The 16,194-nt window shown below is 36.0% G+C and overlaps 3 protein-coding genes across 3 annotated transcripts in view; 1 reads left to right on the top strand and 2 right to left on the bottom strand.

The window, feature by feature from the left end:
* Positions 1 to 7,198, top strand: part of LOC18048702 (histone-lysine N-methyltransferase, H3 lysine-9 specific SUVH6) — a 7,889-nt gene extending 691 nt beyond the window's left edge. Inside the window, 4 exon segments of the mRNA XM_006440114.2 lie at positions 892 to 1,150; positions 1,152 to 1,331; positions 1,333 to 1,508; positions 6,610 to 7,198. Coding sequence (XP_006440177.2) covers positions 892 to 1,150; positions 1,152 to 1,331; positions 1,333 to 1,508; positions 6,610 to 7,198 — 1,204 coding nt within the window.
* LOC18048703 (expansin-like B1) lies at positions 3,196 to 4,673 on the bottom strand. Its single transcript, XM_006440115.2, has 4 exons — positions 4,491 to 4,673; positions 4,271 to 4,377; positions 3,658 to 3,969; positions 3,196 to 3,581 (listed from the first exon to the last, which is right to left on the bottom strand). Exons 1-4 carry the CDS (start codon positions 4,615 to 4,617, stop codon positions 3,384 to 3,386), a joined length of 744 nt encoding a protein of 247 aa, XP_006440178.1. The 5' UTR covers positions 4,618 to 4,673; the 3' UTR covers positions 3,196 to 3,383.
* Positions 7,199 to 13,371: 6,173 nt separating the features above from the next.
* Positions 13,372 to 15,024, bottom strand: LOC18050308 (expansin-like B1). The gene is made up of 4 exons (XM_006440113.2): positions 14,832 to 15,024; positions 14,569 to 14,675; positions 13,919 to 14,230; positions 13,372 to 13,842 (listed from the first exon to the last, which is right to left on the bottom strand). The coding sequence occupies exons 1-4, from the start codon at positions 14,956 to 14,958 to the stop codon at positions 13,645 to 13,647; spliced, it is 744 nt and encodes a 247-aa protein (XP_006440176.2). The 5' UTR covers positions 14,959 to 15,024; the 3' UTR covers positions 13,372 to 13,644.
* Positions 15,025 to 16,194: the final 1,170 nt, after the last annotated feature.

Genomic DNA, 16,194 nt, shown 5'->3' with positions numbered 1-16,194 from the left:
CACGATAAAAGTATATTCTATAGATCCACACACTTCGGTAGCAACATTTTATCTTACCAAAACCTACCTTCATTCTGACCCACATTGCTTCCCCTCCACTTGCCGAATGCATTGAGATTGGCATCGCCATTACGTCATTCAAAACCACTACTTTTCAGCTTTGTTTGGACATTGTCGATTCAATCTACCTATACTTCCACTGAATAACAAAATATTGAAGCCAATGAAAAAATAATTTCAATGAACTGTTTCACAATGAAAGAATTTCAAGTCCCTAAATATGCATCAACTAATTGGAAGAGAAGGGATGGAGGGAGGGAGATCAAATAGAGATAGTGACTGTCCTTATAATGGACTCGAATAATGACATCACCCTCCTTAATGGGACATCCACCACTAGTGTAAATAATGGAATAATACTGTGGAGACTTGGGCCCAAAGTATGTGTATGGTTGATGTCTCTAAACTACTTATCTTCTCGCAGCATCCCCTTCCTACACTTTGCGAAAATTTTGGATGATCTAGTGAGTGTTTTTAGTTTTGGAGTTGTATGAGAGAGAGAGAGGGGAGTTTGAGTTTAGTGTAATGTGAAAGGGGGAAGAGTTTGTGGGTTTTATTAAAAATGATGGGAACGCGAGTTATTCTCACAAGGATCCCTATTGATTTGTAGAACAATAAATTATTCTGTTTATTTACCATATGTCTCAACTTGGTCCTACTGTAGTACTATAAAATATACCATAAGGATACTTTCACCAAAATTAGCAGATTTATAGACTTTTACTATTACATCCGTAGCACCCCCGCTCCAGTGTGCAAAAGGTATGCTTGAACCCTTTGATGTCTAAGTCATTATTTAAGTCGATAATAGGATCATTGATTGACTCATAGGAGGAATGCAACCAAAGGCGCACATGCCCACGTTTGTTATGTGACCCTCCCTCCTCATCCCAGGAGTTCAAGTGGTAAAGGTCCTGAAAATAATGCTATTGGTGCCCGAAACAAGGTGAGGGAGACATTGTGTCTGTTTCAAGCTGTTTGTAGGAAGCTGTTGCACGAAGAAGAAGCAAAACCCAGCAGACAAAATTCTCATAAGAGGGTTGATTACCTAGCAGCAAGGATTCTCAAGGACAAAAAGAAATACATCCCTGTCGACAAAAAAAGTCATTGGATCGGTTCCAGGAGTTGAAGTGGGCGACGAGTTTCAATACAGGGTGGAGCTGAATATGATTGGTCTTCATCTCCAAATTCAGGGTGGTATAGATTATGTCAAGCGCAAGGGAAAAAATCTTGCTACAAGTATTGTAGCATCTGGGGGTTACGATGATAACTTTGGACAACTCAGATGTTTTGATTTACACTGGTCAGGGAGGGAATGTGATGAACGGAGGCAAGGAACCTGAAGATCAGAAGCTTGAACGAGGGAATCTAGCTCTAGCGAACAGCATACATGAACAGAATCCTGTAAGAGTGATCCGTGGTGATACAAAGGCTTTTGAATCTAGGACGTACACTTAAATTTAAGTGCTCTGTTAGTCATATCACTTGTTCCATTTATCTGATGTTTAATGGATGCGTATAAACTGTTACTCCTACGACTCGAACCAGTAACTGCGTCAAAATGTACAAAACAGCCGATAACTTGTGCAAGTTGACGGTCCTTTACCGACAGTTGCTCTAATTCTGAAGAACTTAACACAGTCAATGCAGCCCTCGTTTGATGCATTCTTCCCTTCCAATGCCAAATGTCAAATTCTGTTAAGGACTTTGCTTTAATATAGGCAAGTGTTATGATGCTTCCAAGGGGTGTTATGTCCTGGTCATTTCCTGTAAGATTACAACACTTCCGAAAGAGGAGAAATAGATATTGTGCCGTCACTTCTTGTTAATTTATTTTTCCAAGTATACGTAGCAGTATCATTTTGAACATGCTTTATATGTTGTTTGCGTATGAGAAATGTAACAAATTACAAAAAAAAAAAAAAATTCACAATATCGACTGTTTTCCTTTTATGGTGTACCTAAAATCATTCATTAACCAGTGCTTACCGGAAGAGCTAAAGATGAAATTAATGTAGTACGTTGGTTGAAGAATTTATTATATGTAGTTTTATGGGTAAATATATTCTACGCTTTATTAAAAATACGCCAAAAACTTTTCTTTTGCAATTTTTTATTATTTTTCTACTTTTCCATTAATAGCATTAGATGATTTAATAGGATGTTGTTAAAAGACTATTTTATCCCCTAAATGTAAATAGATTATTTATTAGTTGTTGTTTTAGATAATTTTAGAATATGTTTTATTTTGAATTGATGGAAACAAACTGTAAACTCTATGCTCATCATAATTGGTAATGTTTAAGGTTTTCTATAACTACTTTTATGTTTCTTTTACATAAAATTTGGATAACCATGATTGTTTTTATTGGTGATTTATTGCTTTCAAAGACTTGTTATTGTTGTCAAAGATTATTTAGGATGGATTATATGAGCAGAGGTTCTGAATTTATGTTGTGAATGAATTACAAATTAGTTATGGTGGTTATTTTGGTGATTTTATATTGTTAAATCAGTAGGTTTGATGAATCCATCTAACTAAATTTATCGCTGCTATTGGTTCCAACAGCTACAAATTGGAATTTTTTTTCATCATTTACTTACTAGCTAGGATTAAATAATATTTTAACGATATAGTGGTTGTTTAATTAATATTCTATTAATGAAAAAGTAAAAAAATCATACATTTTGTAAACTTTACGTGGATAGCCACAAAAGAAAAAAAAATTAGTATATTTTTTATAAAGTGCCAAACAAAGAGTGGTTGGTAGATATTTATTTTACTTTTATAAACAATTAACAAAAGATTTGGCTAATCTTCAATTCTAAAATAGAATGGCCCGTCTGTTTATTTTACAATTTTTACATTTGAAATATGTTGTTTCACATGTTGTAATCACCAAGGAATATTATCGACGATGTATGTTGTTTGATAATACATCAATTTTACTTATTACTATTCGTTGCAGAAGGAGTTACTTAAATATTCAGAAGAAATTAAACAACCACACACACAGAGACAACACAAATGAGACGGATGTACGATTTTATTTTAAAGAAAGCATAATTTTATTAATTTACTCCTTCATGGATTAGATCAAAAGATCTAATTAAAATACGCAATCCCACTATTTATTTAGCAACTAGTTAAGGGTTGAGGAGGCAGGAGTCCACAATACACACTAAGCAACAAACTGAAAAAAAGAAGAAGATAAAGTAACAGCACTTACTGATGCTGGGCAACAACATACTAGAATATCTAAATGACATTAAGAAGCTGATAACCCGGAACCAGGAATAATAAAGCTTGGGATATCTCAAATTTATGCAAGTTGAATTGCTGATCCATAAGCAACTCCAGCTTTCCATACTTTGGGAATAGCATTGTTTGCCACAACCCATCTGAGCCCTGCGCTGCCACTCACTTGCATCCTCAAATTAATTGCTCCTGGTGGTGGATTGAAGATGTCAAATACTGCACCGAAAGCCCTTCTCATCGCCATCCATTCTTTACAATCCTCCTGCACCAACAAAAGCATTACATGCGATGGACGGGCCAAAAATCAATTGTTTAGAAGTTAATTTGTAAGTAATTACCTGCCATATTTCAACTGCTAGGACGTCATTTTGGCCACCTACGTACAGCATGGATACGGCCAAGTACTGTGGGTACTTGCTGTTTTCATGGACCTTGAACATGACGTTGTAGCCTCTGAACCGGCAAGGGACTCTCAGGAATTCAACATCGATGACACCAAAAGTATAAAGCTCTTCTGACTTATCTGTAAGTGCCATTCTTCCATATGCGCGTGGGCTGAGGATGAATTCTGTGTCGTATTCTTCACCATAGTCAGTCACCACCACGTACACCCCATAATCTGTGCAAACTTCTGGTACATTGCATCTGACCTGTAGTTAATTAATTAACTAACCATTATTAATTGATGGTACAAAACCAAAAGAATTACTAGTGGTAATAAAATTGTTGACGATGTTGAATTTGAAATGATTTAAGCAGTCTTATGAAGAATATGCATGAAACTACTTATATATATATAAACAATACAATTTAAATAAATAAAGTTTTCAAGTTCCTTTCACGCATGCATAAGGATTAGCCGTCTTAGCAATTCGTTCATTTTACACATTTATTATATAGCTTTACAATAAACTGCAATGATTGAGTGGGTTGAAAGTTAATAATCATTACCTGATAGCAAGCTCCACAAGCAGTTCCATTAGTCCAAAGGCTCGACACACCGGCCACGTTAGCATCATTTACAGTTTTTCCATATTCACCAAACCCGCAAGCACCAGCTGATGAATCATCAACATGAACATTAGTTAATCTAAAAGATAAACAAATACCAAAAGAAAACTTCTCTAAAGCATAATGTACATAGCTTTATAAAGGTGGGACTTTTACATACCTGGTGTCCCCAAGCCATCGGCGCTACCATAGAATGTAGCTCTAGAACTTGTGAATGTGAACTGAGAGTAACACAATGCAGGCAAAAGCAGCACGGCGGAAAGAAGGTAGTATTGACATAACCCCATTTGCAAAATATCAAAATCTTTGCTAGCAGTACGAAGGAGGATACTTATGAGATGGGTTGCTAACAAATGTTAATGGCCATATTTATAGTAGAGGCCTTGAGGGCTGCTGCTAAGGGGAAATTGCCACCTCTTTTCTTCCTCTTGGGACTAGAGAGTTAGATTAGATTGATGATGCGTAAATGTAGACCCCATTATTGACCCCTCAAGACCCTTATTGAAATGAATTCGACTCATTATCATAATTATTAGCAGAAAGTTACAAATTCCATATAAAGGTTTTTCACTTTATGGCTAACACTTGTCTCTCTTTCATATTTTGGATACTTCCTTTGCCACCCAGAGACTTTTGAAGTAGTGCTACACGAGTCAGTGACGGTAGCTGAGAGTGAGTGTCAACCGTTGTAAAGCAACCAATAAAATCATAAAATCACCTCCCATGCCATTATTATCAACCAAGTAATTGTTTTGTAATTGTTAATTACTGGTTTGGTTTTGCTTCGTTTAGACGTTCTAATAGCATAACTTATTTATCTTTTTTTTTTATTTTAAAAATTGAATGGAGATTAAAAACTTAAACCACTAAACACCAATCGTTATTCTTTATTGCTATTTGAATTTGGGTGAAAATATCTACAACCAGCTGAATTATGCCAAAAGATCTAATAGCACACACCTTGTGACTTGCGTGCAAGAGAAAACTCAAGATTTCGCAATTAGAGATGACAAAATCTTACACGGGTTTGGGTTCTCATGGTGTTTAAATAATTTTTAGGGAATAGAGTAGGGAATGAGGGAAAAATAATCCTCAAACTCTTAATGGGATGGGATTTGATTTTGCATTCTCTACCCCACCACCACCTCACTCTCCATTATATATAAATATTTTTTAATTTTTATTTACTATTTTTTGTTTTATCAAATACAATGTCGATTAACGAATTTTCTTGTTAATTTTTATATAATATAAACAAGTTATAATTAAAAGAAAACCTTACAATATAATTCTTATTCAACTCTAAAATATTATTACATTTTCTTTTCTTTATTAAGTGGTGCTCTTTCTAAACATTTTTCAATTTTGATATCAGTTGAAGATATTGTTTCAAAATTTTGAAGATTTTTTAAAATAATTGAAATACTCTATAATATGATAATGACTTTATTTAAGTCTCTAATTTTTAATGTACTAAAACCACATATCCATACTTACTATGATATAAATAAATGGGGAATGGGATAGGAATGAGTAAATTATTCCTTATATAGGAATTTTTTATCCCCGTCCCTCTAAATTTAATGGAGAATGAGGTGAAGAATAGAGGCAACATTTTTAATAAAATGGGATATAGGATAAGACTCTCCACGTCCACCTCACCCCATTGCCATCCCTATTCTCGATCATTATGCTAAGTAAATGGTGGAATTGAAACCTATGGAAACTAGCTGGAAATTACTTATTGAGTCAAGAACCGAAGGCTAATAGGGAGACCACACCAAGCAATTGGATTTAGTACGTGACGTACCGGTATCCAAAATGGCCTTTTTTTAAATTGCTTTGTCGAGTCAAAAGCAAATGCTATAGGCTCACAACAACTGGATTAACCCACTCGATCACCATCAGTCTTTTGGTTGTAACGCACTAGTAAACGGGTCAAGCCAGGCAAACGTATTTAGCTATGCTCGAAAATTAGGGACGGAAGCACTCATTAATCATAGTTGAGTTAGCAGTTGTTGCACTGCAAAACACAAAATCAATTTTAAACTTTGTGGTTTTTGACAGGTTTGGTGCGACGTAAGGACAAAAAAAAGAAAAAAAACCATGCGTACTTATTGCAGGAGAGAGGAGGCTTGTAGAACAATTAATAAATGGAAAATTGCTATTTATTGGAAGATGGGGTAGGTGAGCTATGCTCCGCGTCATCCGTCTGTCGGCCCTAGCCATTCCCTTTTAAGTAATTAGCCTGCATAATGTTGTATTTGTATGCAAGCCAGTGAAACAATGAAAAAGAGTAACGAAGCTTCTTGCCATAATAGAGTCAGCCAGCAGGGTATCAAAGTTCAGCTTGAGATCATCAAAACTGAAGCACGGGGATGGGGTGTGAGATCCCTAAATTCCATTCCTTCGGGAAGTTTTATCTGTGCGTACGCGGGGGAGCTCCTTGAAGAGAAGGAAGCGGAAAGAAGAACCAGTAATGATGAGTATCTATTTGATATTGGGAATAAGTATAGTGATGGTTCTCTTTGGGGTGGACTTTCGAATGTTATGCCTGATGCACCATCAAGTTCCTGTGGAGTTGTGGAGGATGGTGGATTTACCATTGATGCAGTGGAGTATGGCAATGTGGGGAGATTTGTTAACCACAGTTGTTCGCCTAATCTTTATGCCCAAAACGTCCTTTATGATCATGAGGACAAGAGAATGCCTCACATAATGCTCTTTGCTGCTGAGAACATTCCTCCCCTGCAAGAGCTGACTTATCATTACAATTACGTGATAGATCAAGTTTATGATTCATCTAGCAACATTAAGAAGAAGAGCTGCTTTTGTGGTTCTTCAGAATGCACTGGTCGGTTGTACTGACGGAGGTTAACAGTAGTATTTTTTATTTTCATCAGAAAGGTACATTCAAGTGCCCTGTTAGTTATATCACTTGTTCCAAGTCCTAGCATCTTTCTGGCTAACCTATGCTCACAAATATGAGGATGTATGTGTTTGTCTGTATGTACGTCCGTGAAATTCCATTATGCTGTATTTTGTTTGTTGGACAATACATTTAAATTTAAGGGCCCTGCTGTTAGTCATATCACTTGTTCCATTTATCTGATGTTTAATGGATGCATATAAACTGTTACTCCCATGTACGACTCGAACCAGTAACTGCGTCAAAATGTACAAAACAGCCGATAACTTGTGCAAGTTGTGTTGGAGGATTAACAATTAAAACACACAAAAAACACACTATTTTATTTCTTCAACAACACTCCTCACCAATTACAACTCTTATTTTTCACTCTCTACACCTTAGAGATTATGCTGCTTCACTTGATGTTTAAACCAAAGGGGAGAGGGGGTATTTATACATGAAACAAACTAATCATAACCATTCATTTATTCAACTAATAAACAAATCCTCACCATCCATTAAAACCTACCACTCACCAACTTCACCAACCACACCTAACACACCTAACACAAATAATTCAAACCTCACCAACCATACCTACTCATGGAACCTTCCATGAGTTGGGCTTGATTTATTCATCTTGGATCAAGTTTATGATCCAACACCTCCCCTTAAACTTGATCCTGTGACACCAAGCAAACTTCTGAATCTTACAAAGTCTTCTTGCTTGAGTGGCTTAGTGAAGATATCAGCTGCTTGATCTTGTGATTTTACATACTTGATTTGCACTTCTTTTCTTGCAATACACTCTCTTATGAAATGATAGCGAGTGTCTATGTGTTTACTTCGATCATGAAAGACTGGATTCTTGGATAGGGCAATTGCTGATTTGTTATCAACACAAATCTCGGTTGGCTCTTCTTGTACCAAACTCAACTCCTTCAGCAAATTTCTGAGCCAAATTGCATGACAAACACTTGATGTGGCAGCTACATATTCAGCTTCACAGGTGGATAGCGTGACAATTGGTTGCTTCTTTGACATCCATGTGAAAGCAGTATCTCCCATGAAGAACACAAATCCCGTGGTGCTCTTTCGATCATCTACATCTCCACCCCAATCGCTATCGCTATATCCAACAAGCTTGTAGTCATTAGAAAATGAGTACAGCAAGCCGAAATTAGTTGTACCTTTGATGTAGCGAAGGATTCTTTTTGCAGCTTTAAAATGGGTGGTCTTTGGATTCTCCATGTATCGGCTCACAAGTCCAACAGCATAAAGGATATCTGGTCTTGTGCATGTCAAATAACGTAGGCTTCCAACCAAACTTTTAAAGAATGTTGGATCTATATCTTCGCCTTCATCATGTTTGGATAACTTGACTCCGCATTCCACTGGCGTGCTTATAGGCTTACAATCATTCATCTTGAACTTCTTGAGAATCTCATTTGCATAGCTTTCTTGGGAGATAAATATGCCTTCTTCCTTTTGCTTAACTTCAATGCCGAGGTAATATGCCATCAGTCCGATGTTAGTCATCTCGAACTCTTTGATCATTACTCTCTTGAACTCTTCAAACAAGCTTGGATTACTTCCAGTGAAGATGAGATCATCCACATACAGGCACACAATCAAAATATCTCCATCATTTTCTTTGACGTAGAGAGCATGCTCATATGGGCATTTGGTGAAGCCTTTCTCTTGAAAATACTTGTCAATTCTACTATTCCATGCCCTTGGTGCTTGCTTTAACCCGTAAAGAGCTTTCTTCAATCTCAAAACTTTGTCTTCATGTCCTTTCACCACATAGCCTAATGGTTGTTCGATGTAAACTTCTTCTTCAAGGAATCCATTCAAGAAAGCAGACTTCACATCCATTTGAAAAATCTTCCACTTGTTCTGAGCAGCCAAAGAAATAATAAGTCTAATAGTTTCAAGTCGAGCTACAGGAGCAAATACCTCGTCATAGTCTATGCCAGCCTTTTGACTATAGCCTTTTGCAACTAGCCTCGCCTTGTGCCTTTCAATTTCTCGCTTCGCATTTCTTTTTGTTTTATACACCCATTTGACACCAATCGCCTTGTGACCTTTTGGAAGAGTAGTAAGCTCCCAAGTATCATTCTTCACAATGGCTTTGATTTCTTCATCCATTGCAATTCTCCACTTCTCATCTAGTGCAGCTTCTTGGAAGTTGACTGGCTCACAATCAGCAAAGAGGCAAAAGAGAGTAAGATTATCATGTCTCTCAGTTACCTCATAGAGATCTTGAAGACTCCTTGTACGTTCTTCTGTTCTTTCATTTAAGAAAGACGGCGATGAATTCCCGCATGTGGTTGGTGCTGGTGAGATAGGTGGAGTGGCAGGCTCTTGTTGTTCGTCTACTTATTTTATCTGTGTATGATCATCTTCTTCAATGGGAAAGAAGTTGAAGTCATCCACACCAGAGCCAAAATCCCATTCTCATTCTTCATCAAAAATTACATCTCGACTGATCACGATTTTTCCGTTGTTTGGATTGTAAAGCTTGTATCTTTTGGAGTTGTTGTCGTAGCCGATGAAGATGAACTGCTCACTTTTGTCATCCAGCTTGGCTCTATTTTCGTCTGGTACATGTACATGGGCAATGCTTCCGAAAACTCTTAGATGGGTGATGCCAGGTTTTCTTCCACTCCAAGCTTCTTGTGGCGTCTTGCCCCACACGCTTTTTGTTGGAGATCGATTGGATAAGTAGATTGCACATGCAACTACTTCAGCCCAAAATTCTTTAGGTAGCCTCTTACTCTTAAGCATGCTTCTTGCCATGTCGAAGATGGTTCTGTTCTTCCTTTCTGCAACAACATTTTGTTGGGGGGATCTTGGAACTGTCAAAGGGCGTCGAATTCCATTTGCTTCACAAAACTCTAAAAATTCTTTGGAAGTGAACTCTCCACCTCGATCAGATCTCATGGCTTTAATCTGGTATCCACTTTCTTTTTCAACTGCAGCTTTAAACTTCTTGAAAGCTTCAAAGACTTCTGATTTTTGCTTCAAAAAATACACCCAAGTTTTTCTTGAAAAATCATCTATAAAAAGAAGGAAGTAGTTACTTTTACCAAGGGAGTTTGGCTTGAATGGACCGCACACATCAGTATGAATGAGCTCGAGTGGCTTCTGAGCTCTTGAGTTTGACTCCTTTGGAAAGCTCTTTCTGAACTGCTTGCCAAGTAAACATCCTTCACAAAGTTGATCAGGGTGATTGATGTATGGTAAGCCTTTCACCATGTTCTTCTTAGATAGTAGCTCCAGTCCTCCAAAGTTGAGATGCCCATATCGAAGATGCCAAGTCCAGGATTGATCTTTGTGACAGGCTTTGAGACATTTTGCAACATCATTTTGAATATTTAAAGGAAACATTCTATTCTTTGACATTCTCACTTTTGTAATTAGATTTCCTTTGTCATCTCTTAGAAAAAGACTATAATCTTTTAAGTGAATATCATATCCCTTTTCTAAAAGTTGACCTAAACTAAAAATGTTGCTTTTCATATTGGGCACATAGTAAACATTCGAAATTATTTGGTGGCTACCATCTTTTGCACGAAAAAGAATGTTACCTCTACCCTTCACTGGTACTTTTGAATCATCTCCAAAAGTAACACTACCATTCACAAATTCACTTAGTTGCACGAACATGCTTCTGTTTCCACTCATATGATTGCTAGCACCTGTGTCAAGATACCATGTATTTTCTTGACCTCCACTTGTGTCATTGCGTGCTAGTAAAAGTGTGCCATCTTCACCATTTTTCTCTTCAGCATAGTTTACTCTCTCTTCAATTCTGGTGCTTGAAGCTCTGCATTCTGAAGCATAATGCCCAAACTTTTGACAATTATAGCACTGTACTTGGGATTTGTCATACCTCGATCTTGAATTGCCTCTGCCTCGTCCTCTGGTTGAGCTTTCTCCTTTGGCATAATTGGAGTTGTTGTTGTTGAAATTCCAACCTCGTCCATGACCACGACCTCTACCTCGTCCTCGACCTCTACCTCGGACATAGTGCCTTCTCTCGTTGTCGGAGCTTTCTTCTCTTTTCTTTGGATTGACTTCCATCTTGAGAAGTTGTTCTTCAATTCCTTGCTTCTTTTTTTGTTTTTCTTCATAGGCTTGCAACCTTCCTTGAAGTTGCTCGATCGTCATATCCTCCAGATCTCTTGTTTCTTCAATTGTCACAACAATATGATCAAACTTCGAATCTACTGATCGAAGTATCTTTTCAATGATCCTTACCTCTTTTAACTCCTCGCCATTTCTTTTTAATTCATTGGAAACGGTCACAACTCGAGTAAAGTAGTCAGAAATTGACTCCGACGCCTTCATGTGTAAGGACTCAAATTCTCCTCGTAATGTTTGGAGACGAACCTTCTTAACTTGCTCCGCTCCTTTGTAAGAGGTCTCTAGTTTCTCCCATGCTTCTTTTGAGGAGGTTGTACCAGCAATCTTTTCAAAAGCATCTTCATCTAATGATTGAAAGATGAGATACTTTGCTTTATTCTCTTTCTTCTTCAAGTCTTTTAAATTCTCCTTCTGCGCTGCAGTTAAAGTGGCTTCATTTTTTGGCACAATAAAGACTTTCTCCACGACATCCCATACGTCATGTGCGCCCAATAGAGCCTTCATTTTAATACTCCAATTGTCAAACTTACTTCCCTTTAATTGTGGAACTTGAAATGACATCATACCACCGTTTATCATAACTCACAAATTGAGTGAGAATTTGGGGATTTTGAATGCACAGATGGATCCGGCACGTCGAAAAACCTTGGGAAGGACTTGAGTCAACTTTCGGTCAACGGTCAACGGTCAACGCTGGTCAACGCTGCTTTAATATGTGCAAGTATTCTGATGCTTCCAAGGGGTGTTCTGTCCTGGTCGTTGCCTGTAAGATTACAACACTTCCGAAAGAGGACAAATGAATTTCCTTTTATGGTGTACCTAAAATCATTCGTTAGCCAGTGCTTACCGTAAGAGCTGAAGATGAAATTAATGTAGTACGTTAGTTGAAGAATTTATTATATGTAGCTTTATGGGAAAATATTCATTCGATGCTTTATTAAAAATACGCCAAAAACTTTTCTTTTGCAGTTTTTTAATATTTTTCTACTTTTCCATTAATAGCATTAGATGATTTAATAGGATGTTGATAAAAAAACTATTTTATTCCTAAATGTAAATAGATTATTTATTAGTTATTGTTTTACATAATTTTAGAATATGTTTAATTTTGAATTGATGGAAACAAACCCCAAACTCTATGTTCATCATAATTGGTTTTACATTGTTCTTTTTTGATCGATGGAAGCAAGATATAATGTTTAAAGTTTTTTATAACTATTTTTTTGTTTCCTTTAAATGTATTTTGGATAACTATGATTGTTTTTATTGGTGATTTATTGCTTTTCAAGACTTGTTATTGTTTTCAAAGATTATTTAGGATGGATTATATGAGCAGAGGTTCTGAATTTATGTTGTAAATGAATTACAAATTAGTTATGGTGGTTATTTTGGTGATTTTATATTGTTAAATTAGTAGGTTTGATGAATTTATCTAACTAAATTTATAGCTGCTATTGGTTCCAACAGCTACAAATTGGATTTTTTTTTTCATCATTTAGCTACTAGTTAGGATTAAATAATATTTTAACTATTTAGTGGTCGTTTAATTAATATTCTATTAAATCTTTAATTATGTTAATGAAAAATTAAAAAGTGATACATTTTGTAAACTTTACGTGGATAGCCACAAAAGAAAAAAAAATTTTATGTTAGTATATTTTTTATAAAGTGCAAAACAAAGAGTGGCTGGTAGGTTGGTAGATATTTATCATATTTTTATAAACAATTGACAAAAGATTTGGGTAATCTCAAATTCTGAAATGGAATGGCTCCACAGTTTATTTTACAATTTTTACATTTGAAATATATTTTTAACATATTGCAATCACCAAGAAACATTATCGACGATGTATATTGTTTGATAATACATCAATTTTACTGATTACTATTAGTAGAGGAAATATAATGGAGTTATTTAAACAATCACAAGAAATTCAACAAGACACACACACATGGACACCACTAACAAGGCGGATGACCGGTTTTATCTTAACGAGAGCGGAATTTTATTAATTTTCTCTTTAGATCAAAAGATCTTAAAGTACACAATCCCACTATTTATTTAGCAACTAGTTAAGTGTTGAGGTGACAGGAGTCCACAATACACCCTAAGCAACAAACTGAAAAAAAGAAAGAAAGATAAAGTAACAGCACTTACTGGTGCCGGGCAACAACCTACTAGAATATCTAAATGACATTAAGAAGCTGATAACCCGGAACCGGTAATAATAAAGCTTGGGATATCTCAAATTTATGCAAGCTGAATTGCTGACTCATAAGCAACTCCAGCCTTCCATATTTTTGGAATAGCATTGTTTGCCACAACCCATGTGAGCCCCGCGCTGCCACTCACTTGAAACCTCAAATTCATTGGTCCTGGTGGTGGATAAAAGATGTCAAATACTGCACCGAAAGCCCTTTTCATCGGCATCCATTCTTTACAATCCTCCTGCACCAACAAAAGCATTACATGCGATGGACGGGCCAAAAATCAATTGTTTAGAAGTTAATTTGTAAGTAATTACCTGCCACATTTCAACTGCTAGGACGTCATTTTGGCCACCTACATACAGCGTGGCTACGGCCAAGTACTGTGGGTACTTGCTGTTTTCATGGACCTTGAACATGACGTTGTAGCCTCTGAACCGGCAAGGGACCCTCAGGAATTCAACGTCGACGACACCAAAAGTATAAAGCTCTTCTGACTTATCTGCAAGTGCCATTCTTCCATATGCGCGTGGGCTGAGGACGAAGTCTGTGTCGTCTCCTTCACCATAGTCGGTCACCACCACGAACACCCCATAATCTGTGCAAACGTCGGGTACATTGCATCTGACCTGTAGTTAATTAATTAACTAACCATTATTAATTGATGTTACAAAACCAAAAGAATTACTAGTGGTAATAAAATTGTTGACGATGTTGTGAAATGATTTAAGCAGTCTTATGAAGAATATGCATGAAACTACTTATATATATATATATATATATATATATATATATATATATATATATATATATATATATAAACAATACAATTTAAATAAATAAAGTTTTCAAGTTCCTTTCATGCACAGCCTTAGCCGTCTTAGCAATTCGTTCACTTTACACATTTATTATATAGCTTTACAATAAACAACAATGATTGAGTGGGTTGAAAGTTAATAATCAGTACCTGATAGCAAGTTCCACAAGCAGTTCCATTATTCCAAAGGCTCGACACACCGGCCACGTTAGCATCATTTACAGTTTTTCCATATGTACCAAACCCGCAAGCACCAGCTGATGAATCATCGACATGAACATTAGTTAATCTAAAAGATAAACAAATACTAAAACAAAACTTCTCTAAAGCATAATGAAATGAACGATTCGTTCGCGTCAACTTGTGCACGAGTTTAATGCACATAGCTTTAAAAAGGTGAGATTTTTACATACATGGTGTCCCCAAGCCGTCAGGGCTACCATAGAATGAAGCTCTAGAACTTGTGAATGTGAACTGAGAGTAACAATATGCAGGCAAAAGCAGCACTACGGAAAGAAGGTAGTATTGAGATAACCCCATTTGCAAAATATCAAAATCTTTGCTAGCAGTACGAAGGAGGATGCTTATGAGATGGGTTGCTAACAAATGTTAATATCCATATTTATAGTAGAAGCCTTGAGGGCTGCTGCTAAGGGGAAATTGCCACCTCTTTTCTTCCTCTTGGGACTAGAGAGTTAGATTAGATTGATGATGCGTAAATGTAGACCCCATTATGGACCCCTCAAGACCCTTATTTGAAATGAATTGGACTCATTATCATAATTATTAGCAGAAAGTTATAGTTTCCATATAAAGGTTTTTCACTTTACGCCTAACACTTGTCTCTCTTTCATATTTTGGATACTTCCTTTGCCACCCAGAGACTTTTGAAGTAGTGCTACACGAGTCAGTGACGGTAGCTGAGAGTGAGTCCCAACCGTTGTAAAGCAACCAGTAAAATCATAAAATCACCTCCCATGCCATTATTATCAACCAAGTAATTGTTTTGTAATTGTTAATTACTGGTTTGGTTTTGCTTCGTTTAGACGTTCTAATAGCATAACTTATTTATCTTTTTTTTTTTATTTTAAAAATTGAATGGAGATGAAAAACTTAAACCACTAAACACCAATCATTATTCTTTATTACTATTCCAATTTGGGTGAAAATATCTACAACCAGCTGAATTATGCCAAAATATCTTATAGCACACCTTGTGACTTGCGTGCAAGGGAAAATTCAAGATTTCGCGATTAGAGATGACAAAATCTTACACGGGTTTGGGTTCTCTTGGGGTTTAAATAATTTTTAGAGAATAGAGTAGAGAATGAGAGAAAAATAATCCTCAAACTCTTAATGGGATGTGATTTGGTTTTTATTCTCCACCCCACCCCCACCTCACTCCCCGTTCTATATTAATATTTTTTAATTTTTATTTACGAATTTTTGTTTAATCAAATACAATGTTGGTTAACAAATTTTCTTTTTTATTTTTACCTAATATAAATAAATTATAACTAAAAGAAAATCCTACAATATAATTCTTATTCAATACTAAAATATTATTATTTTTTCTTTTCTTTATTAAGTGGCGCTCTCTTTAAATATTTTTCAGTTTTGATATCAGTTGAAGATATTGTTTCAAAATTTTAGAGATTTTTTAAAATAATTTAAATACTTTATAATATGATAATAATTTTATTTAAGTCTCTAATTTTTAGTAATCACATATTCATACCTATTATGAAATAAATAAATGGAGAAAATGTAAGAATG

The sequence above is a fragment of the Citrus clementina genome, unplaced genomic scaffold (assembly GCF_000493195.1).
Source record: "Citrus clementina cultivar Clemenules unplaced genomic scaffold, Citrus_clementina_v1.0 scaffold_3, whole genome shotgun sequence".
NCBI classification, from domain to species: Eukaryota; Viridiplantae; Streptophyta; class Magnoliopsida; order Sapindales; family Rutaceae; genus Citrus; species Citrus x clementina.
The sequence above is the reverse complement of the archived record's forward strand: the minus strand, read 5'-3'. Positions and strand labels throughout refer to the sequence as shown.

Coding starts and splice junctions, on each gene's coding strand:
- LOC18048703 (XM_006440115.2), bottom strand. CDS start 4,617: ATGGGGTTATGTCAATACTACCTTCTTTCCGCCGTGCTGCTTTTGCCT. Junction 4,378..4,490: donor CGATGGCTTGGGGACACCAG/GTATGTAAAAGT, acceptor ATGATTCATCAG/CTGGTGCTTGCGGGTTTGGT. Junction 3,970..4,270: donor CTTGTGGAGCTTGCTATCAG/GTAATGATTATT, acceptor AATTAACTACAG/GTCAGATGCAATGTACCAGA.
- LOC18050308 (XM_006440113.2), bottom strand. CDS start 14,958: ATGGGGTTATCTCAATACTACCTTCTTTCCGTAGTGCTGCTTTTGCCT. Junction 14,231..14,568: donor CTTGTGGAACTTGCTATCAG/GTACTGATTATT, acceptor AATTAACTACAG/GTCAGATGCAATGTACCCGA. Junction 13,843..13,918: donor TAGCAGTTGAAATGTGGCAG/GTAATTACTTAC, acceptor TTGTTGGTGCAG/GAGGATTGTAAAGAATGGAT.